Raw genomic sequence first — 25,257 nt, 5'->3', positions numbered from 1 at the left:
TATGCTTTTCATACTGACTTCTACCATAAAATCAGATATGTATTTTTTTAAAGTCCTTCAGCAGAAGTCAAAAACATGCATGCTAGGTAGTGCTATATGACATTTTATATGGGAAAAACATTTTGTGACTGTATAAAATGCTATATTAAATTTTATTCTGACCAAAATAGATATTTACAGAATTCAATATTCTTTTGTAGCAGAAATGTTCTGAGCTCTCTACTTCTCTAGGTATATGGAAATCCTGAAAGCTCAGTAACACCAGAATACTGACACTATACTTAAAACAGCACACTTTCCCACTATTTTGTGTTCTCAGCTTAAAACCTGTCTAAGGTAAAACCTCTAGTTTATGCAAAATGAACCAATTCCTTAATTTAATGACTCTTTAAAATAAACAGTCTGACCACTTCACCACAAATCATGTAATTAAATTATAATATATTTTACATTCAGCCTATTCTGCTTGATAATCTAAGAAGGTCATAACTACCATCATCCATACTGCTGAATTTTAAAACTGTGCAGACCACATTCTCAGGCTGAATACTACTGCACGAAATCAACAGCCTTCACATGACATATTCCCATGCCCCTCCAGTCCAACCCTGACTTTTGCATAACTTTTGCTGTTTGTATGTCTGTTATTCATGAGCTAAGAGCACAGTTGAGCTACACCGTAGGGGGTGTGTGTGTGTGTGTGTGTGTATCTTCTATCAGCTTAAAAGTCTTATCAAGTCAGAAGCCCTCTTTTATTCACTTTTCATCTTTCTTAATATTAATTAATATTTATATATAGAGTATATCTAAAAGAAATATCCAAAATGAGGGAAAACATATCAAAATGTCCACCAATTGTTAAACCTTGAGGAGCTTCAAATAAATAAAACTATGTTTTTAACATAATAGGTAGAATATTCACTTAATTAAACATATGTTAAGATATACTAAAAACCACCAAGATGGTAAAATTTAAAACCTCAACCTTCATATCACTCTTTCTGTTAACTCCATCCTCTCCATCAAAAAGAGAGTAGTTATTGGCCAGGTGCAGTGGCTCACCCTTTAATCCCAGCACTTTGGGAGGCTGAGGCAGGCTAATCGCTTGAGGCCAGGAGTTTGAGACCAGCCTAGCCAACATGGCGAAACCCTACCTCTACTAAAAATACAAAAATTAGCTGGGCGTGGTGACATGCACTTCTAGTCCCAGCTACTCAGAAGGCTGAGGCATGAGAATCATTTGAACCCAGGAAGTGGAGGTTGCAGTAAGCCAAGATTGCACCACTGCATTCCAGCCTGGGCAACAGAGTGAGCTATCTGTCTCACAACAACAACAACAAAAAAAAAAGAGAGAGAGAGAGTAGTTAAAATTCCCAGAATTCAAAGGTTAGAATATAAAGATTACTGCCAGAAAGCAGCTATGTTGCAATTTAAAATGTAGTTACAGTCATGAATCAGTTTAAGTTGGAAATATGTGGAGTAGGCTTACCACTGTCATTCCCCTAATCACCAACCTCAGTGTTTTCTTTAGACACCAGAGATAAAACCATAAAGTAACATTTTCTCTTTTCCTTAAATTATAATCAAATTCATTTTGTTTACTGTTTTGAAAATAATGGGAATCATTATCAATGTATTAATCAACTCCTATCTCTTAATTACCTCCATTAGCTAAAGAGACAAAATATATATCCCCTGAAATAAACAGCATGCATACCCCTCTATCGTAATCTTCAAAACCCATAATGACAAAAGGTTTTCCAAAGATGAATAGTGAATGTATAGTATGACTGCATATTATTTGTCGAGTACTGTCAAAGGCATTGAAGGCCCAAAGATAAGACAGGTCTGTTCAACACATAATTGATAAGTTTATCAGTAAAGACAGAGCAGCTTATACATTTTATATAACAACTGGAAAGGCAAATCTAAGGTTATTTAATGTAGTTAGCCTATAGTTATTTGTGCCAAAAGCAAACATAAATGATGCAGAACACATACTGATTATTGGAATTAAAAATAGGACCAGAGAGAATAATTTGTAAATAACAAGGAAGCTACATATCATATAAATCACTACACTTCTACAGCTGATATGCATAATGCTTTATGGTAAATTCTTCAAATATGATAACATTCTTCATCTTGGTAAGTTCCTAGAAAATATACAACTTCATTAAAAGTCATTTCAAATCCAACTTAAAAGAATCACCTGTAGCTTGAGGAAATCCAATGGCTGGGGCAAATCCAGCAGCCCCTGCATATGGTGAAGAAATTATACCTGGTGCACCTAATGGGAAAGAGAAGCTAAAGTAAACACACTACCTTCTATAAATATCGTTATCAAAGCAATATAAAATGGCTCTATGAAAGTATATTACTAACAAAGAGATTCTGTTACGGAGTAAAGATCTGTTCAACAAGTGATCTTTAACGTATAAAAAGAGCCTCTGCCACTTCCAAAGGCTAACCCCTTTCAATTGGGTTCAAGGACCAAGAGTACAGTTTAGCTATGATTTAGTTTTGGACTAGCCTGAGATTCTTTCTCTTATTTAGAGCAATATTTCACAATGAAAAATCAGTTACTTACTAAATGTTATTAAATCTGTATCTGTGGGGTAACTATGCTGATTTAAAAAAAAATGAGTTAAAATCCTTGCCTTTGAGAGGCTTACAAACTACAAGTATGAATTATAGGAGATTCATGATGAGGGTCGAAAGGTACAAATTCAAATATATTACAATTGGAATAAGAAGTGATCACAGAGGATTCACTGTGACTGGTCAGAGAAGTTTTCACTGGAGGTAAAACCTGAGCCAGATATTATGTAATTGAAGAAGCACAGTACTTAGTGTGTACTAAATGCTAAACAAATGCTGGTCTTCTCTTTCCTTTAAGAAGCCTGTTGACTGTATATCATCAACAAAAACGGGAGTTCCAATGGAGAGTCAGTTTTAGCAGACAAATGATTAATTTGGTTTGGGGGAACATCAAATTTAAGATGATGATGAGATATTCAAATAGAAATGGCCAAAAGTGGAAATAAGGGCGCAAACTCAGATTATTGTAAGTAAACACATAAATTTGTGAATTACCTGTGTAGAAATAAATGTGAAAGCCATACAAATGAGAGCTCCACTTAAAAAGAGCACAAGACAAGAAATGAAGAAGGCTAAAGATACAGCCTGGGGGTATAGGTACACTTAAGCAATAGAAGGAAAGGGAATATCCTACAGAAAAGAGGAAGAGACTAGCCCTACAAACAGGAAAAAAACAAGGAATTATAGTACCTCAGAATCTAGAGGAATAGTTTCAAAAGGGGGATGGGAAGGACCTTCAATATAGGGCACAGAGAATGAGAAATGAAAAAGGTAAAACAACAGTATTACAGAAATAGTGAGAGGTTGGACTGCAAACCTCAAAGGGGGGAGTTTGCTTTTTCAATGATAGGGAGATGACTGTATTTATAGGCACAAGTATGTAGGCTCTATTTTCCAGGAGTTAAAAACTCATATAATTTTATTTTCTTCATTAAAAAGAATTATTTAATATAATTTATTAAATATGTGACTAATTATAGTAATTCAAGAAAATACAGTCACAAGAGACTGCAGGGATAGAATTAGCCCAGAGAATTGACACTGAGATTCAAAAAATGAGAGTCACTGACAGAATAACTGATGAAGTAAGAAGGGAGAGTGAAATCCATTTAACAAATACATGTTGAGAGCATATCATGAGCTAAGCATTCTAGTGAGGAGTCTGAACAAAGCAGACAAGATTTTGTCTTTGCTAAACCTACACACAAGCAAGCTCAAGATCATAGGTAAAATGATTCATTTTTACAACAGAAAACACTGTATTAAAGGCGCAAAGGAAGACTTCACAAAGAGGCCTCAAGATAGACACAAGCAATTATGAACATCTACACTAGAAAGGCTAAAAACAAAGTTAAACAATAAGGAGAGATACGGTGGATATTGTATTATTGTTGCCAAATATTCACTTGCCCCCTTCTATATAACTGGCCAAACATGACTTGCAATGCCTTTAGGTGGAAGAGCACATATTTCCATGCAGTTCACACTGGGCTTGATCATGTCATGTTTTTCCCAAAGAATACTGGTGGAAATGACACATGTTACTTCTACACAGAGCCTTTAAATGGCATTAAGGGTTTATATCTGCTCCCTTATTCTTCACTCTCTGCCCCAAGAATGCCATGTCTCAAAAAGGAGTGGATCTTTAGCGTGGGCCCTAGATAAAAAAGGCAAGTGGAGGATGGCTGCAAGAGCTTATTCACAGCTGCCGAGGCATGGGAGAGAAATAAACATTAATTTCTATCAACCACTGATGAGGGGGAGTAGTTGTAAAGGACAGCAAAGTGGCTAACACAGATGGCTACAGAAGGGGTGAGCAGAGAGAGCTCTAGCAAGCAGTAGATTTGAGAGAAATGAGGAAAGATTTTGAGATAACTATCATAGAACATTAAATAGAAATACATAAAAGGACTGGCAAACAATTATCAAGACCAAATTTGAATAACTGTTTCCATGTAAAATAAGATTAATAAGAACATTTGCTAAAATTTGACAAAACACACATTTTTCAAGTGTCTATATAATCCACACTCCCTAAATGAGCAGAAACAGAAACATCATATAGCAAAGTAACCTGTTAGACAGTGGATTCATATCTTCATTTCAGAATGAGGCAATTACACAAACCTTTAAGAAAAATGTTTCAGATCCGAATAAGAACGGATTCTTCACATTTGGAAAATGTACCACCATGATAGCAACCAAGGCAATACGAATTAATACATAAGATAACATTTTAACCTATGAAATCAGTTTATCACAGTGTTATTTGAAATAGCAAAATCCTAAAGAAACAAGCTTAATGTCTAAATTGGAGAATAATTAACATAAACTAACCTTACTGCAGAAAAACGCTCAATGAACAAGTATAAAGACTTTCTTTAAAAAACCTAGGAAAACCAGAGAACTTTGTTCACTTGTTTATCTGCTGACCTTCCCTCCACTATTGTCCTGTGACCCTGCCAAATCCCCCTCTGCGAGAAACACCCAAGAATGATCAATAAAAAAGAAAAAAAAAAAAAAAAACCTAAAAGTTGCCGAGATTATAAGGAGTAACTAGGCCCAAACTCTAACCCTGTGACACTGAGCTTTGGTTTGATCAGCTCATGGGGTAGCAGGCCAGAAGCAAATCCCAGGGTTAGCCCACAGTGAGAAGTCAACAGGATACTCTCACTGCATTAACCTATTAATATAAGCTGAAAATAACCTACCCTATCTACTATTCCTCCCATCTTCAAAAGACTACAAGGAAGGTTTGCTTTGTGACCAGCAGAGAAGGGAGAAAAGTCCCCTGAAAAGTTCTAACCAAAAGGAAGCTTTCACAAAAATTTACAGTCCAAATTTACATTTCTTGGAAGTCCAAAGGAAAATCAAGCTATGAATTTAGGTTGAAATGATCCTGAACGTAGAGCCTTTAATGCTGCAGGCAAGCAAATTCTCTCTGGAGGAACAAACACCTTAATCCTGAGCCTCAAAGGACAATCATAATTAATTCTCCAAGTAAAGTGAATAACTCATCCCCACCCTCCCCCACAAAAAAACCCAAAAAGTCAGAAATATCTAAGCAGAAAGAAAATTGCAAAAAATCTGAGATACTAAATTAAGCAGATGAAGATTTAAATAGTATGTTTGAAAAAAGACATACAAAAAAAAATCTGTAGTACAGGAGACACTTTTTAAAAATGAACCAAATAAAATTTCTAGAAATGAAAGCCACAATTGCTAAGATCTAAAATTATAGGACAGATTTAACAACAATTAAACCAAGCTGAAGAGCGTCATCAGTGAACGGAAAGTTAGGTCCTAAGAATTATTCCAAATGCAGCTCAGAAAGAAAAGTTAAGTTTTACACACTGAGGACAGTATAGGGGTATAACATGTCTAATCAAAGCTCCAGAAAGGCAGGAGAGAAATAGTGTTAAGGGGGAATATATGAAAGGATAATTTCTAGAACCACTAAAACTAACAAACAATCCACTGACTCAAGAAGCCCAATGAGCTCCAATTAGAATAAAAATAAATCCTTAAATGAATACATCATACTGAAAGTACACAAAAGAAAAAGGACACCAAAAAGGAAAATCCCTAAAGAACAGCCAGAAAAAACAGAGCAGCAGTTAGCTTGACAACTGACTTTCTAAGAGCAACAATGGACATCAGAATACCACAGAATGGTATCTTTAATACGCTGAAAGAAAAAATACCTGTCAACCTACAACTTTATACTCAGCAAAAATAACTCTTAAAATTGATTAAAAAAAGAAAGATATTTTGGGGCAAATAAAAACTTCAAATATGTTACCATAGACCTTTCCTAAGTGAAATACTAAAAAGGATCCTTCAGGCAGAATATAAGTGTTTTCAGATGGCATGTCTGAGTTGCAAGAAGGAATGAAAAGCCTAAAGAGTTATATATGGTTTAATCACTGATTGTACAAAACAATAATAACAAATTGCCAAGACTAAAGTCAAATAACATAAAAATATAATAACATCACAGGTAAGGAGGAGGCAAAAGGAGTCCAAGTGTCCTAATTTCTTCTATTATGTAAGAAAAGGTACAGCTATTAATTAACATTAGATTTTGGTAAAATGTTTGAAAGTTAAAAATCTAGATAAAAACAGAAGCAGTGCTAAACTTCAAACCAGTAGTGGAAAAAACAGAATAATAAACATTTATTCAGCAAATATTGTTTGCATGGTTATTTTGCTTCCAGAATTAGGAAATATTAGTAAACTGAATAGGCATCCTACTCCCCAAGTCTGCCCTGGTGAAGTATGAGAGATTAAAAACAGAATAAACAATACACAGAATATGCAATAAGTTAATTGTATGGCATGTAAGGTGACAATTACTATGGAAAAAAACAGGCTGGGCATAGTGACTCACACCTAGAATCCCAGCACTTTAGGAGGGTGGGTGGGTTACTTCAGGCCAAGAGTTCAAGAGAAGCCTGGAAAACATAGTGAGACCCCGCCTCTCTATAAAAACTTTGAAATTAGCCAGGCATGGTGGTATCTGCCTGTATTCCCAGCTACTCAGGAGGCTGAGGTGGAAGGATTGCTTGAGCCCACGAGTTCCAGGCTGCAGTGAGGCATGGTTGCACCACTGCACTCCAGCCTGGGTAACAGAGTGAGAGAGATCTGTTGAAAGAAAAGAAAAGAAAGAGAGAGGAAAAAAGAAAAGAAAAGAAGAGAGGGAGGGGAGGGGAGAGGAGGAAGAAGAAAAGGAAGGAAGGAAGGAAGGGAGGAAGGGAGGGAGGGAGGGAAGGAAGGATCGATCAGGAGAGTTCTGAGGAAGACCTTGTCAAGACAGGTCAAAGGAGGCAGATGAGAAAAATCTCTCTCAGTGTACCTGGGAGAAAAGTACTCCAGGCAGAAGAAATAACAAGTGGAACGATCTGGAGGTTGGAACACACCTAATATGTCTGACAAACAATAGGGATTTCAGTATTGAGGGGTAGAAGGATGAAGTAGGGGAGCACAAAAAAAGATTTGTCAAAAAGAAAAAAGATGGTATAGGGCCTTGTAATCCAATGTAAAGATGGGGGCATCCACTCCAAAAGAAACAGAAACCTTTGGAGGGTAGTCAGCATTAGAGTAAAATGATTTGACTTAATTTATTTTCTAACTTATATAGAATACAATGTACATATATACATGTGTATGTACTATATTATGTATATCTATCTATGTACAATGTGATGAGTTTTGATATACTGTCATGTGCAGCGGAGCGGTCAATGATCCACATATACAATGGTGGTCCCATATGATTATAATGGAACTGAAAAATTCCTATTGCCCAGTAATGTTATAGCCATTGTAACACTGTAGTGCAACATATTCCTCATATGTTTGTAGTGATGCTGGAATAAAACTCTATAAAAGTACAGAAAATAAAATTGTGTACAGTATATAATACTTGATAATAAAGAATTACGTTATTGGTTTATATACATACTATACTTTTATTATATAGTATATACTATACTATACTTTTTATTGTTATTTTAGAGTGTACTCCTACTTGTTTTTTTTTTCTTAAAACTTAACCGTAAAACAGCTTCAAGCAGGTCCTTCAGGAGGTATTCCATAAGAAAGTATTGTCATTATAGGAGATGACAGCTTCATGCATGTTTACTGTCCCTGAAGACCTTCCAATGGGACAAGATGTAGAAGTAGAAGACAGTGATATTGACAATCCTGACCTTGTGTAGGCCTAGGCTAACGTGTGTATGTGTCTTAGTTTTTAACAAAAAACTAAAAGTTGAAAAAAGTTTAATAGAAAAAAGTTTACAGAATAAGGCTACGAAGAAAAAATATTTTTGTACAGCTTGTAAACAAAAATATTTTCTACACAATGTGCTTGTGTTTCAAGGTAAGTATTATTACGAAAGAGTCAAAAGTTAAAAATAAAATTAAGAGTTTATGAAGTTAGAAAGTTGTAGTAAGCTAAGGTTATTTTATTTATTTGTTTGTTTTTTATTTTATTATTATTTTTTTAAACAGAGTCTCACTTTGTCGCCCAGGCTGGAGTGCAGTGGCACAATCTGGGCTCACTGCAGACTCCGCCTCCTGGGTTCAAGCAATTCTCCTGCCTCAGCCTCCCGAGTAGCTGGGATTACAGAAGCCCTACACCACGCCCAGCTAATTTTTGTATTTTTAGTACAGATGGGGTTTCATCATGTTGGCCAGGCTGGTCTCAAACTCTGGACCTCAAGTGATCCACCTGCCTTGGCCTCCCAAAGTGCTGGGATTACAGGGGTGAGCCACCATGCCCGGGCAAGCTAAGGCTAATTTATTATTAAAGAAATAAAAATATTACTTCCAGTCCTGCAACCTCTACTCATAGGAAGTGCCCTATACAGGTGTACCATTTTGATCTTTTATACTGTATTTTTACTGTACCCTTTCTATGTTTAGATACACAAATACTTACCATATGTTATAGCTGCCTATAGTATACATTATGGTAACATGCCATACAGTCTAGGTGCTTAGTAGGCTATAACATCTATGTTTGTTTAAGTACACAACAAAACCACCTAATGACACGTTTCTCAGAACGTATCCCTGTGGTTAAGCAATGCATGATTGTATATTTAAAGCATGTGAAATTATCATCACAATCAAGATAACAAATATTCCCATCATTCCTGAAAATTTTCTCATGTCCCTCTGCAATCTCCCTCTCTCCAAACCTTGTCCTCAGGCAACCACTGATCTTTCTCACACTATAGATTAGTTTGCATTTTATAGAAATATATACAAACAGAATTATACAATAGGTGTTCCCTTCTGTCTGGCTTCTCTTGTTCAGCATAATCCCTTTGCCTTTATCACTACTTTATTCCTTTTTATTGCTGAATAGTACTTGATTGCATAGAAGGACCACTTTTATCTATTCAACTGTTAGTAGAATACTTCTAGATTTTGGCTATTATAAATAAAACTGCTATGAACATTTGTGTTTAATTAACACCTAATATTAAATCACATTTTAATTAATTTATATATTTTTTAGAGATGGGGTCTGACTGTGTTGCCTGAAATGGAGTACAGCAGCTATTCACAGGCTTGATTAGAGCACACTCAAGCCTCAGCTCAAACAATCCTCCTGCCTCAGCCTCCCATGTAACAGGAACTACAGGTGTGCTGGCCACTGCACCCAGCAACATTTTTAAATTTCACAAATCACCAGGCTAGGTAGGAGCCAGAGGTTTTGCCAACTTGGAGTGAGTAATGTTTGCCTTTTGGTTTTATCTTTCAAGCAGCAGAGCACTAAAATTATGATGTACAATATGTAAATTATTTCCTTTTATTGTTTGTGCTTTCTGTGGTCTAATAAACTTTGCATATCTCCAGGTTACAAAGATTTTCTCCTATGTCTTCTTCTGGAAATTTTATAGGTATAAGTGTATTTGTTTTTAAGAGACAGGGTCTTGCTATGTTGCCCAGGCTGGAGTGCAGTGGCTATTCACAGGCACACTACCACTACTGATCTACATGGGAGTTTTGACCTCCTCTGTTTCTGACCTGGACCAGTTCATCCTTCCTTAGGCAACCTTGTGGACCTCCTCTCCTGGGAAGTCACGATATTGATGCCGAACTTAAGTGTAGACATCTGATCAGCACGGAGCACTATAGCCCAGAACTCCTGGGCTCAAGTGATCCTTCAACCTCGGCCTCCTGAATAGCTGGAACTACAGGTCCACGCAACAAATTTTACATACAGGACTAAGATCCATTTCAATTTAATTTGTCAGTATGGACAGGATAATGGTTAATACTTTTTATCCCCAATACCAATATCCACTTATACAAAACCGACTTGTTGAAAGACTTTCCCTTTCCCTAGTGGATTAGATTGGCAACTTTGTTGAAAATCAATTGACCACATCTGTGGATCTATTTCTAGCCTCTCTAATATGCTCCATTAATCTATATATCTATCCTTCTGACATTACCAAACTGGCTTGATTACTGCAGCTCTATATTAAGTCTTACAGCTTAAAAAAAAAAAAAAAAAAAAAAAAACAGTTTTCAGCAGCTCTACTCTAAATGCTTTCTTTTCCCATTTCTATATTAATTTTAGAAGTTTGGTCTATCTTAGTTAAACAAGAAAAAGAATTAAAGTCCCAGGGATTAGGCCAGGCGAGGTGGCTCACGTCTGTAATACCAGTATTTTGGGGGGCCAAGGTGGGTGGATCACTTGAGGTGAGGCATTTGAGACCAGGCTGGCCAACATGGTGAAACCCCATCTCTACTAAAAATTCAAAAAATTAGCTAGACGTGGTGGCAGGCACCTGTAATCCCAGCTACTCAGGAGGCTGAGGCATGAGAATTGCTTGAACCCGGGAGGCAGAGGTTGCAGTGAGCCAAGATTGTGCAACTGCACTCCAACCTGGGCAACAGATCGAGACTCTGTCTCAAAAAATAAAAAAAGCCCCAGGGATTAGAAGAGAGGATATAAACTGACATTATCTGTAGATGATATGACTATGTGTACTGAAATGTAAAAAGAATCCACGGGCAAATTACTGGAATTCATAAGAGTTTATCAGGGTTTCTGAGTTATGAAATCAAGAGATAATAATGTTGTACTTCTGTATTACCAACAGTTAGAAAACAAAACAATAATGATACTTCAAACTTACATTGGGCTTATGTTAGGTATAATTTTAAACTCTTCATGTACATGAGCACATTTAATCTTCACAACCCTACCAGTTAAGAACTGTTACACATTACACATAGAAAGAAAGAGAAATGCAGAGTAGTTAAGTAACTTGCCCAAGATTACACAGCTCATAAATAATAGGTCCAGAATCAGAATACAGAAAGTATGGTTCTTAGACACCACACTATGCCATGTAAAATAAAAGTAAAAGTAAGAAGTTCTCAGGAATAGCAGGGCACAGTGGCTCACACCTGTAATCCCAACACTTTGGGAGGCCGAGACAGGTGGATCACGAGGTCAGGAGATCAAGACCATCCTAGCTAAGACGGTGAAACCCCATCTCTACTAAAAATACAAAAACCATGGTGGCATGCGCCTGTAGTCCCAGCTTCGGGAGGCTGAGGCAAGAGAATTGCTTGGACCTGGGAGGCAGAGGTTATAGTGAGCCGAGATCATGACACTGCACTCCAGCCTGGGCAACAGAGTGAGACTCTGTCTCAAAAAAAAAAAAAAAAAGGTTCTCAGGAATAAGTGCAACAAAAAATGTGCAAATCTTTAAGGAGAAAAGTCACCCAACTTTACTGAGAGACATGAACAAACATCCAGGCTGCAGTGGCTCACGCTGGTAATCCTAGTGCTTTGGGAAGCAGAGTTTGGAGGATCACTTGAGACCAGGAGTTTTAGACCAATCTAGGTAATACAAAGGGACCCTACCTCTACAAAATTTTTTTTTTTAATTAGCAGAGCATGGTGATGTGTGCCTGTGGTCCTGGCTACTCAGGAGGCTGAGGTGGGAGGATTGCCTGAGCCTGGAGGTCGAGGCTGCAGTGAACCATGAGTGCACCAATGCACTTCAGCCTAGGCGACTGAGCAAAACCCTGTCTCAAAAAATAAAAAAATAAAAAAAGTCCAAATGAATGGACAGATGCACAATGTTCAAAGACTGGAAGATTCTATTGTAATGATGTCAATTATCTTCAACTCATTTGTAAATTCAATGTAATCCCAATCAAAACCCCAATAGCTACTGCTGCTGCTTTTTTTTTGGGAACTCAACAAGCTGATCTTAAAATGCTTAAGAAATACAAACGGTCAAGAATTGCCAAGATAGTCTTGAAGAAGAGTAAGATAAAAAAGACTTTAGCAGAGATTCAAACTTCTGGTAATGACAAAAGAAGACAACTAGACCAATGTAGCAATGCCCAGAAAAACAAGTCTTGTAAGTACTAAGCTCGGCCGGGCACAGTGGCTCATACCTGTAATCCCAGCACTTTGGGAGGCCGAGGCAGGCAGATCACTTGAGGTCAGGAGTTCAAGACCAGCCTGGCCAACATGGCAAAACCCTGTCTCTACAAAAAATACAAAAAAATTAGCCGGGTGTGGTGGGGCACATCTGTAGTCCCAGCTACTCGCAGGCTGAGGCATGAGAACTGCTTGAACCCAGGAGGCAAAGGCTGCAGCGAGCACAGATTGTACCACTGCACTCCAGCCTGGGCAGAGCGAGACTCTGCCTCAAAAACACAAACAAACAAAAACTAAAGTTAGTAGTATGTGTTTGCAATTCCGAAACCACTTCTGTGTAATCTAAGATTGAGCAAATAAGTAAACATGTTGAGGCTAATAGGAATCACATTTCTTATTCTTGAAGAGTTACCAATATGTAAAGGGTGCTGGATAGGAATCAGGATTTTCAGTTAAAATTTGTTTTTTAAAACACACACACACACAGAAACATGTATTTATGAAGCAAACATACACACATGTCCTAGTCATGTCCATTTAGTCATGCCCTATTGTCAATGAGCACATCTAATGTTTAGGTATTGATTTTTAAATACCATTTTCCCCTAAAAGAAACCAGGGCTCATTGAAGAAATGGCTGATTCCAGTGCCAGGTTGGGTAAAGAAGATGTGGAATATCTAGTGCTAGAAAGAAAGGGAGTGCTCCAATTATGACGGTGGCATGTCAAAAGGCCACAGAGCCAGTGTGAACGGGCTCCTACTGGCCAAATCAGGGGCAATTTGAACATAAAATGAAAAACGGAAGTAGGAAATTATACCCTGTAGAATAAAATAAGAATCTATGAGTCCTTACTGACATGAAATAAATGAATGAAAGTGATGATAAGAAACCTCATCCTCTCAAAGTGCTGGGATTACAGGTGTGAGCCACTGTGCTCAGTCAAGAAAAACATTTTTTTTTTTTGAGATGGAGTCTTGCTCTGTCGCCCAGACTGGAGTACAGTAGCGGGATCTTGGTTCACTGCAGCCTCCGCCTCCCAGGTTCAAGCAATTTTCCTGCCTCAGCCCCCCTAGTAGCTGGGACTACAGGCACGTGCCACCACGCCTAGCTAATTTTTGTATTTTTAGTAGAGACAGGGTTTCACCATGTTGGCCAGGATGGTCTTGAACTCCCGACCTCAACTGACCCACCCGCCTCGGCCTCCCAAAGTGCAGAGATTACAGATGTAAGCCACCGCACCCAGCCAAGAAAAACATTCTTTATAATAAAATGCTAGCTAATAAAGGTAGAAGAAATGATGGAATTAGCAAATTATCTCATGGAAACCATCACAGTAACAAATAATTTTGGCAACAGATGTGAAAAATAAAAGGTAGGCCGGGCGCGGTGGCTCACGCCTGTAATCCCAGCACTTTGGGAGGCTGTAAGTGATCAAAGCTAACACCACAAGAAAAAGGATAAATTAACATCATGTGTCTCCTAATGTAATGAAGTAGGAAAGACACAAAATTATTTCTGCAGTATTTCTGCTCAAAAATGTATACAATGATGAGGAAAACCCAGACATCTATATTGAAAGACATTCTACAAAAAATATCCTCCTTAGACTCTTCAAAAATCCAACAGTCCAACCTGGGCAACACAGTGAGACTCTGTCTCTACAAGAAAGTAAAAATAAAAATTAGCCGGGTATGATGGTGAGTGACTGTAGTCCCAGACACCCAGGAGGCTGAGGTACAACGATCACTTGAACCCAGGAGGCTGAGGTACAAGGATCGCTTGAGCCCTGGAGGTTGAGGTTGCAGTTAGCTGTGATCACATCACTGCACTTCAGCCTGGGCAACAGATTAAGTCCCTGTTTCAATAATAAATAAATAAATAAATAAATAACAATAGTTATGAAAGACACAGAATAAAGAAGTGTTCTGAATTAAATGACTCGAAAGAGACATGACAAATAAATTAGCCCGATACTTGTTTGGATCTTTACCAGAAAACGTTCTGTCATAAAAGACATTATTTTCACAACTGGCACTTTGGGAGGCTGAGGTGGGAGGATCACTTGAGCCCAGGAGTTTGAGACTAGCCTGGTTGAAACAGCAAGACTCCATCTCCACAAAAAAATGACAAAAAAAAAAAAAAAAAAAAGCCAGATTTAGTGTTGTTCACCTACAGTCTAGCTACTTTGGAGGCTAAGGCAGGAGGATCGCTTGAGCCCAAGGTCAAGGCTACAATGAGCTATGATCACGCCACTGCACTCTAGCCTCGAAGACAGAGAAAGACTATCTCAAAACAAAAAGTCTATGGATTAAAGGACTGTATAGATGTTAATTTCCTAACTTTGATAATTAAACTGTATTTAGTAAGAATGTCCTTGCTCTTAGTAAATACACAATGATTAATTTAGACATAAAGGGACATCATACCTGCAACTTACTCAAGTGGTTTGGAGGTGGGAGAAAATAAATATACACACACATGCATACACAAATATAGGTAGTGTATATATTATATATGTATATACATACATACACATAAATACTCAGATGATAAGTAAATATGGCATGATATTAACAATAGGGCAATCTGAATAACAGATACACAGAAGTTCTTTGTACTACTCTTGCAACTTAATTTCAGACAAAATTTAATTTCAAAGTTTAAATTATTACTAAAACACCATAAACTTTAGAATATAAGTAAATATATTTATGACCTTATATCACAAAGGATTTCTTAAATAAGACACACAAAAAAGCACAAATGTAAAGGAAATAAGAAACAAACTTGACAACGTAAAAGTATCATTAAGAGAATAAATCAACAAGCCAAAACTGGGAGAAACTATTTGCAACCCATATAACAAACAATGGACTAGTATCTGGAATACATAATGAATTCCTACAACTAAGTAAGAAAAAAAGGAGAAATGAAACACAAAAACAGACAAAAGAATTGCACAGGGATGGGGGCGAGAGGTAAAAGACTACACACTGGGTACAGTGTACACTGCTTGGGTGATGGGTGCACTGAAATCTCAGAAATCACCACTAAAGAACTTATTCGTGTAATAAATAAATAAAACAAAATGTATGAGAGGATAAATAATAAAAATATGTCCAACCTCATTAGTAATTAGGAAAATGCAAGTGAAAACTATGTTAAGATACCATTTACCACACACTAAAATAAAATTTTTTTAAACCTCACTCCTTTCAGTAGGAGATGGCTTAAAAAAATTATTTTAATCTCACAATGCAGTTATAAACTGGTGCAATCACTTTGAAAACTGGCATTATGTAATGAAACTGAAGAAATATGTTCTCTATGACCCAACAATTCCTTTCCTATGTACTTCTTAGAGAAAACTCTTGTCCAGCAGGAAAGAATGTTCATAGTAGCATCAAACTAAAACAACCAAACTATTTATCAACAATAAAATGGATAAACAGACCATGATCTATTATTCTTCCAATGGGATACTACAGACTTGACCGTACTGAGAATGAATGAGCAACAGCCACATGTATGAATATGGATGAATCACCAAAGACATACAGGGCAAATAAAGTCACAGAAGAAAACCAGCATGAGTCCATTTATGTAAAGTTCTAAATACAGCTTTAAATTTTTTCTAATGCTTTAAAGTATTGAACGCTTTAAAAAATTTTTAAGTTGCATTTAGGGATATATAATGAGTGGTAAAAAAACAACAGGAAAACTGAAAAGCAAGAGAATAATTATCAAATTTGGGACTGTGGTTATCTTGGGGGAAGGAGAGTGAACAAAAGTGATGAAGAAAGGTACACGGGGTGCTTCTTCAGTATGTATAAGTATTTTATTTCTTAACCTGGGTGGTAGTCACATGGGTGTTTATATACTTACGTGTTTTATAAGCTTTTCTATAGGTATAACAAATGTCACTAAAAGCAAGGACATAGTGCTTATGACTCAGCCCTAGAAACTGTAAGGAGAAACCTTTAAAAGAGAAAGAACAGCCAGTGAAGTAGGAAGAAAGTAAGGAGAGTGGTGTTTCAGAAGCCAAAAGAAAAAAGAAGTGAATAGTGAAACTGTGTCAAATATTAGTGATAGGCGAAGTAGAGAAACTTTCACACAATATATAAAGTGCATTGTTCTCTCTCTGATGAATCACTTTTTCAGGACGTAGACATTATTTTGCAGTGACTAAGGATTTACTAATAACATTAATGAGAAAGGATATGAACATTCTGATATTTTATATTCAGAAATCAAAATTCTTAACATATTTTAAAAATGTCCTCTCATAATACAGAACATTAATTGCACCAAGAGTATATAATCAATTATTAGAATAAGTGAATTCTTAAATTTGATAGCTGAGTTTTGGCAAACTTTAATTTGCCCCAGTATTTTTTTTTTTTGCCCCAAATATTTCTATCATTTGTTATTAAAACGGTAATGACAAAAGACCTTTGTCACTGCCAAATCAGATAAGTAAGTTAGGGGCTAGTAACAAATACAAAACACAAAAATTTGGTCAAAGAACCCAAAACAGACATTTTATCAATATTAGAAAGATGCATTGAATCATTCCCTTGGCTTTTTAAATTAAAAATAATAAAAAAGCTTTTACTTTAAAGTAATGAACTATTTTTCAGAAGGGTTTGGACAATCATTTGGTTGTCTTAATTTTATAATTTGATTGTCTTAATTCTTTTAATTTTCTCACCTATAAAACATGATGAACTAAATACTACTTAAAGTCCCAATTAGCAATATTTTACGGTGTTATTTGGAAAAGGAAAAATCAATCACAAAAGGTAGTAATACTTTAAGTAATAAACCACACTTTTGAGAACTGTGAAACCAAAAGTAGCACATACTAACCTAATAAGATATTCAAACTGGGCCATCCATTGCTTTTTCCTTAAGAGGTTTACTTTAAATAAAAGAGGGAGGCTCTTCAAAGCTACAATTTGCAGAGACAATTTAGAAGGCTGTATTTTTACTAATGCAAAATGCAACTTCACACAAGCTTAAGATAAAGCTGGAAGTTCTGAAGTTTAGGAAACAAAACAAAATAAATCCTCTTCTTTGAATAAAAGATCATACTATTAATTTAAGTTTGATATAAAATATCACTACTTAAAAAAGGAAAAGTATTTTTCTCAAGAGCATATATGGCAAAATTATTATGGCTATAAACTAGCATATTTAAGTTAATGTTAATAAGACTACTAATTTGAAGCAAATGGTTTGTGGCTTTTAAAGAATGAGTAATATCAATGTTAGAAAATAAATTTGTAACTCAATTTCAGATATTCATCTGTCAACTAACAGAACCTCCTAATATTAATATTTAATTAATGGGTATATTTTGTTCTAGGATTCTTGCTTTCCTTTATAAATCCTGAAAGAACTCAAGAAGAAAAAGGCTTATAAACATACATGGCTTAATAAATGAAACTTGTAACTTCAGAAAACTTGCTTTGTGACCCAAAAAAGAACTACTCACCAAAAGCAGCAGCCATAGGGGGTTCAAGGGATGGCTGGCCATCACCAGTAGGAAGGTCTAAGCGAGTGAAGTCTCTGCTTTTGTCATTATTATATTTCACATTAAGGCTGGTGAGCTTGGAGAAGTCAATGCGCAGAGTGCAGCATGCATTATAGATATTCTGGCCATCCAGAGCCTAAAGCATGTAAGAAAGGGACTGGTTTTGGCAAGACAACAACACTAATAACCAAGAAGCCTCTACTTTGACAAAGAGTGGCAATCAGGTGTAAGGCAGAAAGCACTGACTAAAAAGCCAAAGTCTTGGGTTTACTTTTACCTCACAGTCATTAACTATGAGCCTAAGAGAGAAAAAGAAAATCTCTAAGTCTCAGCTTTCATCTGTAAAATAAGACTGATAATATTTATCTTGTCTGTGGTAAGATCAAGTAAGAGAGGAGAAATGTAAAAGATTGGAAAACTACTGTCTATCATAGAAATGTTCACTATTATTATGATTATTTTGCCTATACCAAAAGTTTTAAGATACTCTGATTTTACATTCCACTTTAATTCATTTTAGTATAATTCACATTATACTAGGATGTGTAAGCTTTGTTAGGATGAAACAAAGCTTTTGTAAATGGTACTTGTCAGAGCCACAATATATAAAATATTACCTACCACTTATTTTTTTTCTCTTGTAAATTTACTTTTTAATACTTTGAATAATAAACTGAGGAAAATGGGGAGTCAGTTGTGACCAAAGATTAGCAACCCCTTCCTTTGCAAGAATAAAAATTTACCTAAGGGTATTTGTGGCCACTTAACGACTTTCACAAATGCTTGAATTTATAAAAATAGATACCAGAAAGCAAATCACATAAAAATAAAACATATATATATATATCCTGATTTATAATAATGGTAATTGACAAGTATGCCATCGTAAAGGTACAAAATAATATATGCATGTTCAGGGTACAGCAAATATAAAGGCTATACTCCCAATTGAGTGCCAGACACTGTGTGGTACACAAAAGTACCACAAGCCATAGTCCTCATCTTTGACCAAAAAGTAGAAATGACTAGCAAAAACTGCTACAAGATGAAATTAGAGTCAGGGATAGATATCAACAAGAGGTTTGTCTAAGATAATCGAACTGAATGTCAAGTTTTATTCTTGTCAAAATAGGTTTTCGTGTACTAAAAAAAAAAAGACAACACGAATTGACAGCAGCATATTTCCTAAGATTTAGTATCTCCACCAATTTAGAGCTCAACAGGAATAAACATTGAGTACAGCTGCAAAAATGGTGAAATCAATCTCTGACTGATTTAACAGAAGTAAATGGTCTACAGCCATACCACCCTGAATGCACCTGATCTCATCTGATCTCAGAAGTTAAGCAGGGTCGGGCCTGGTTAGTACTTGGATGGGAGAAGTAAATGAAAGCACGAGGGTAATGATGGCTCTATTAGTCAGCTTATGTGAGGAGTACTGTGTTCAATTCTAGACTTTAAACATGACAAACAGGACCTGCGTCTCAGAGATGTGAGAGGTGATAGGAGATTTGAGACCGTTTCATATGAAGTAGTAATGATTTTTAGCTTAGAAAAAAAAACATGGAATCATACACTTAAAAACGACTAAAATGGTAAACATTATGTATATTTTGCCACAATTTTTTTAAAAAACACATGGTAAAGTGGGGCACAAGAGAAGGTATCACTGGAGTGATTAACAATTGAAAAACGAAACAAAGATCATAATTACCATTTTGGCATAATGTGCATTTACCGGGTCAGCATACTGAAGCAAGGCTTGAAACTGATTATTCTTTGTAAAGGTGATAATCTTCAAGACTGTGCCAAATTTAGAAAATATCTGGAAAACAGTTCACATTAGGTTAAATGTAAAAGAGAAGTATTAAACTGATGTATCTTTATAAATACAACTTGTTCATAAATCCTTTTAAATGAAAATTTTCTCTTGAAAACTTTGGTACCAAAATGACTTAAGCCTAAAACATTAACGTTTCAATACCCATGACTATCTTACAACAACGCCCGGTACACAACAGGCACTTAAATAACTAGCCTATTTTATGGGATATATAAATGGTACAGTATTAAAATAGGAGACTACAATAATCAATGGTATGAGATGTGTTACAAAGCATATGAATAAAAGTGGGAGTCATGGACCAACTATTTCACCCTGTGAAGAATCATCTACTTTTTGAGATTTCTGTAGCCACTAGAAGATGTTCAACTAGAGGCTGCTCTATTAATTCACCAAATATTTGGAAAGACAGCAGTAAACAAAACAGAGACAAAAGTCTATGCCCACATGCAGACGATAAACAAATGATAAATATCCTAATATCTGGTGATTTTTAAAAGTCTTACGAATAAAAATAAAAGAAGGGAAGGGGTGAGCACGAACCAGAATGCAAGATGAGACAGTGCAAGAGTGGTGACCAAAGAAGGCCTTTCTGAAGTGTCTTTTGAGAAGAAAAGAGTAAGGGGAAGGCTTCCTGACACCAATATCCTCACAATACGTGTTCTACCTCAGCACCACAGGGTTCACGGCCAGGGTTACTATTAATAGTAACTCATTTCTGAAGGACTAAATAGGGGGGATAAAACAACAACATATTTAGTTTTCCTCTGTTGATATGGTTTGGCTCTGTGTCACCACCCAAATCTCATCTCAAATTGTGATTCCCCACATGTCAAAAGAGAGACCTGGTGGGAGGTGACTGGATCATGGGGACAGTTTCCCCTTTGTTGTTCTCGTGATAGTGAGGGAGTTCTCAAGAGATCTGATTGTTTAAAAGGGGCAGTTTCCCCCGCGCAATCTCTCTCTCCTGCCACCATGTGAAGAAGGTCCTGGCTTCCCCTTCGCCTTCTGCCATGACTGTAAGTTTCCTGAAGCCTCCCCAGCCATGCAGAACTGTGAGTCAATTAAACCTCTTTTGTTTATAAATTAGCCAGTCTCAGGGAGTATCTTTATAGCAGTGTGAAAATGAACTAATATTCACTCCATTTTAAATTTGAATCTTAAAACAAGAATTTGTTCTGCTTTTGAGATTAGAAAAGTTAAGTATTCCCTATGCTGGTAAGATTTTGCTGTTACCAACCACTATGGTACAATCATGGCTCACTGTAGGCTCCACCTCCCAGGCTCATGCGATCCTCCCATCTCAGCCTCCCAAGTAGCTGGGACTACACCACATCTGGCTAATTTTTTATTTTTAAGGTTTTATAGAGATGAGGTCTCACTATGTTGGCCAGGCTGGTCTCAAACTCCTGAGCTCAAGTTATCTTCCCATCTTGGCCTTCCGAAGTGCTGGGATTACAGGTGTGAGCCACCATACCTGACCCTGCTTTTTACTTCTCAAAAAGTATGCTCAAGAATAACTATCCTTCCCTGGTAGTCTAGTGGTTAAAAAAAACATGAAAGAAAGAATATTCTAAAGCACAGGTAATGAAAGAAAAATAGATAAACTGGACTACCTCAAAATTAAAAACTTCTGTGCATCAAAGGAAACTATCAACACAGTGAAATCAATCATGTATATGATAATGGGTTAAGATCCAGAACAGATAAAGAACTCATGCAACTCAACGACAATACAAACAATGCAACCCAAAAATAGGCAAAGGACTTCAATCGACATTTCTCCAAAGAAGCTAATCAAATAGCCAATAAGCCCACAAAAAGATGCTCAATATCACTAATCATTAGAAAAATGCAAATCAAAACTACATATCACCTAACTTCCATTAGGATAGTTATAAAATTTTTTAAAACCCATAAAATATTGGGGAGGATATGAAGAAAATGCAACCCCTGTGCACTGTTGGTAGAAATGTAAAATGTTACAGCCACTATGGAAAAAGTATGACCTTTCCTTAAAAAATTAAAAATAGAATTACCATATGATCCAGCAATTCTATTTCTAGGTATATAGCCAAAAAATTGAAAACAGGGACTCAAAGAGATATGCATATACCCATGTGTATCGCAGCATTACACAAAATAGCCAAAACAGGAAGCAACCAAAGTGTTCATCAATGAATAAATGGATAAACAAAATATGCTATATACATACAACTGAATATTACTCAGCCTCAAAAAGGAGAAAAATTCTGAATATGGGTGAACCTTCAAGACATCATGCCAGGTGAAATATGCCAGTCACAAAAGCACACATACTGCATAGTTCCACTTACATGAGGAACCTAAGGTGTAGTCAAACTCACAGAGACCGAAAATAGACTGGTGATTACTGGGGGCTAGGAGAGTAGATGAATAAAGAGTTCCGTTTAATGGGTAAAGGGAGTTTCAGTTTGGGAAGATGAAAAAAATTCTGGAAACATGGTATTTGGTGATGGCTGAAAAACAATGTGAATATACTTAATGTCACTGAACTATACAATTAAAAATAGTTAAAACAGTAAATTTCATGTTATATGTATTTTGCCACTTGAATCACTTATGGCAAGACATGAATCAATGAATGTATTATACATGCAGCAACTCAATGTTTTCTCTCAATAAAGGAGTAACGTTAGACTTTAAAAAAAAGGTTGGGGGTGTAATATAACAAACTGTCTGACCTCCCTTCTTCATTACTACAGCCCAGGTGGCGTTCTAAATTATAAGGCAGATTATATTTTCCCGTACTGAAAATCCTTTACTACCTCCCCTTTATATACAGGGTAAAATCCAAGCTCCTTCATATAACATAACACTCTTGCCCTGGTTTATCTCTCAAACCTCACTTCCTGACACTTCTTGTATAACACTACTCTATTTACATCAACAATATGTAGTTGCCTATAGTTCTCCAAATTTACCAAGTGATTTCAGACCTCTATGCCCAAATATGAGGATTTTTTGTTTTCCTAGAAATGTGTTTTAACAGCTAGTAAGCCTTCATTTATCTTTTCCAAAACTCAGCTCAGGGAACAATGCCACCATAAAATTCTCAGCCTCCCCCAAATCCCTATAGAATTATTTTTCTTGAGTTGTATCTATTTCTTGGTTTTATATAAATATTTATCAGCTGGGCACAGTGGCTCACGCCTGTAATCCCAGCACTTTGGGAGGCTGAGGCAGGTGGGTCACCTGAAGTCAGGAGTTCAAGACCAGGCTGGCCAACATGGTGAAACCCCATCTCTACTAAAAATACAAAAATTAGCCAGGCGTGGTGGTGCATGCCTGTAATCCCAGCTACTCAGGAGGCTGAGGCAGGAGAATCGCTTGAACCTGGGAGGTGGAGGTTGCAGTGAGCTGAAATCGGGCCATTGCACTCCAACCTGGGCAACAAGAGAGAAACTCCGTCTCAAAAAAAAAAAACAAAATATATATATATATACATATTTATCTTACTGTTGTACTTCTACTGTACTATATATTTATTTATATAACTGTCTCCTTTCATTAGACTGAAGGCTCCCTGAAGGAATATACCTTGTCTTAATCATTTCTGCATCATTAAGTACAATTCCTGACATGTAAGAGATATAGACTAAAATGCTTATTATTAATTGATAAAGAATTATATCTAGACCTGGTTGGAGAATTATAGCAATATGCAATTTTTTTTTTCCTTTTTAAGAGATGGGGTCACCCTGTCACCCGTAATGGTGTGCAGTGGCGCCATCATAGTTCACTATAACCTTGAACTCCTGGGCTCAAGCAATCCTCTTGCTTTCATCTCCGGAGTACTACAGGTACATACCACCATGCATGGCTAATTTTTAAATTTTTTTAGAGATGGGGTCTCGCTACCTTACCCAGGCTGGTCTCAAACTCCTGACCTCACACGATTCTCCTACCTTAGCCTCCCAAAGTACTGGGATTATAGGCCTGAGCTACTGTACCCAGCTGGCAATATGTAATTTTTTTCCCTTTTTTTAAAGCTTTTTTTTTATTTTTTCTTTTTAAAAAAATACTTCTTTTCACCCCAAGGGAAGTCAGCAATTTCAAAAAATAATAAATATTCTTGATGTAAAATATCTCATTAGTGAAGGAGTAAGAACACATAATTTGCTCTAACATTTGGAAAATTTTTATACTAAATTATGCTATAAAACCTAATTTCCACTCACCTTTCAGATTTTGTTAATGTTTACATTCCTTTTCTCATTTAACTTCAACAATGGCCTAAAGCACATCCTGGGACAGCTTGGTGTTTTGCTGTGTGGTTTTTATCTGAATGTGCTAAGAGAATAGAACTTGCCTGAATGGGCTAACCAGCAATAGCACTCTAGTCCCCTGGATTGTATTCACTGAGAGAGGAGCTACAAAAAACGGTATGATACTTCTGAATAAAGTAACTGGGCACCAACATCAGGGAATCCAGGAATGCCTGAGGTGTGATTTTTAACACCCTTTCATAATTATCAAAATAGCAAATTTTAAACAGATTTGGTATCAAAAATTAAAATTCAGGAAGGTTTGATATACATATGAATCTATTTTTATGAATTATAAGGTCTTTTACTCTGTTTCCCTAATATATTTTGCTGTCAAAAATATGGACAAATACTCAACTCTATATACCTCCTGTGTATTTTAATATTTTCAGACTGTAACACAGGACTAAGAAGATACTAAAGGTCAAATTCTGATAAAATTCATCTTCAGAGTGATTTTTTATAAAGGTAGAATTTGTCAGAAACTGAAAATGTCCACTAGTATTCACTTGTAAAAAGTGTATTCATGGCGAGGCGCAGTGGCTCGCGCCTGTAATCCCAGCACTTTGGGAGGCCGAGGTGGGCAGATCACCTGAGGTCAGGAGTTCGAGACCAGCCTGGCCAACATGGCGAAATCCCTCCTCCACTAAAAGTACAAAAATTAGCCAGGTGTGGTGGTGGGCGCCTGTAATCCCAGCTACTCAGAAGGCTGAGGCAGGAGAATCGCTTTAACCCGGGAGGCGGAGGTTGCAGTGAGCCAAGATTGCACCACCACACTCCAGCCTGGGCTATAAGAGTGAGACTCCATCTCAAAAAAAAAAAAAAAAAAAAAAGTGTATTCACATTAGAATTTTTTTTTAATATCAAGCACACTGGCCACAACTTGTTTATAATAGTTTTTGTAGCCAATGAAATAACATGATTTAAGAACCAGAATTTCATATTACTAGGATTCTTTTATTTAGTACCATAATGCCTAGCTTTTATAAGTTATTTATCTTTATTACAATTCAAAAAGATTGGTCCTTTGTCCAGAAGAGATTT

The 25,257-nt window shown here is 36.5% G+C and overlaps 1 protein-coding gene across 17 annotated transcripts in view; it reads right to left on the bottom strand.

Annotated features, from left to right (window-relative positions):
- PTBP3 (polypyrimidine tract binding protein 3) overlaps nt 1-25,257 on the bottom strand; it is a 159,722-nt gene that overhangs the window by 13,984 nt on the left and 120,481 nt on the right. For all 17 annotated transcript variants that reach the window (XM_008963242.6, XM_055117248.2, XM_003810858.5 and 14 more), the window contains 3 exons: nt 19,778-19,888; nt 18,025-18,199; nt 2,213-2,290 (listed from right to left, as the gene is read on the bottom strand). In XM_008963242.6, coding sequence (XP_008961490.1) covers nt 2,213-2,290; nt 18,025-18,199; nt 19,778-19,888 — 364 coding nt within the window. The remainder of the gene's footprint in view (nt 1-2,212; nt 2,291-18,024; nt 18,200-19,777; nt 19,889-25,257) is intronic.

The sequence above is a fragment of the Pan paniscus genome, chromosome 11 (genome assembly GCF_029289425.2).
Source record: "Pan paniscus chromosome 11, NHGRI_mPanPan1-v2.0_pri, whole genome shotgun sequence".
Lineage (NCBI taxonomy): Eukaryota > Metazoa > Chordata > Mammalia > Primates > Hominidae > Pan > Pan paniscus.
The sequence above is the reverse complement of the archived record's forward strand: the minus strand, read 5'-3'. Positions and strand labels throughout refer to the sequence as shown.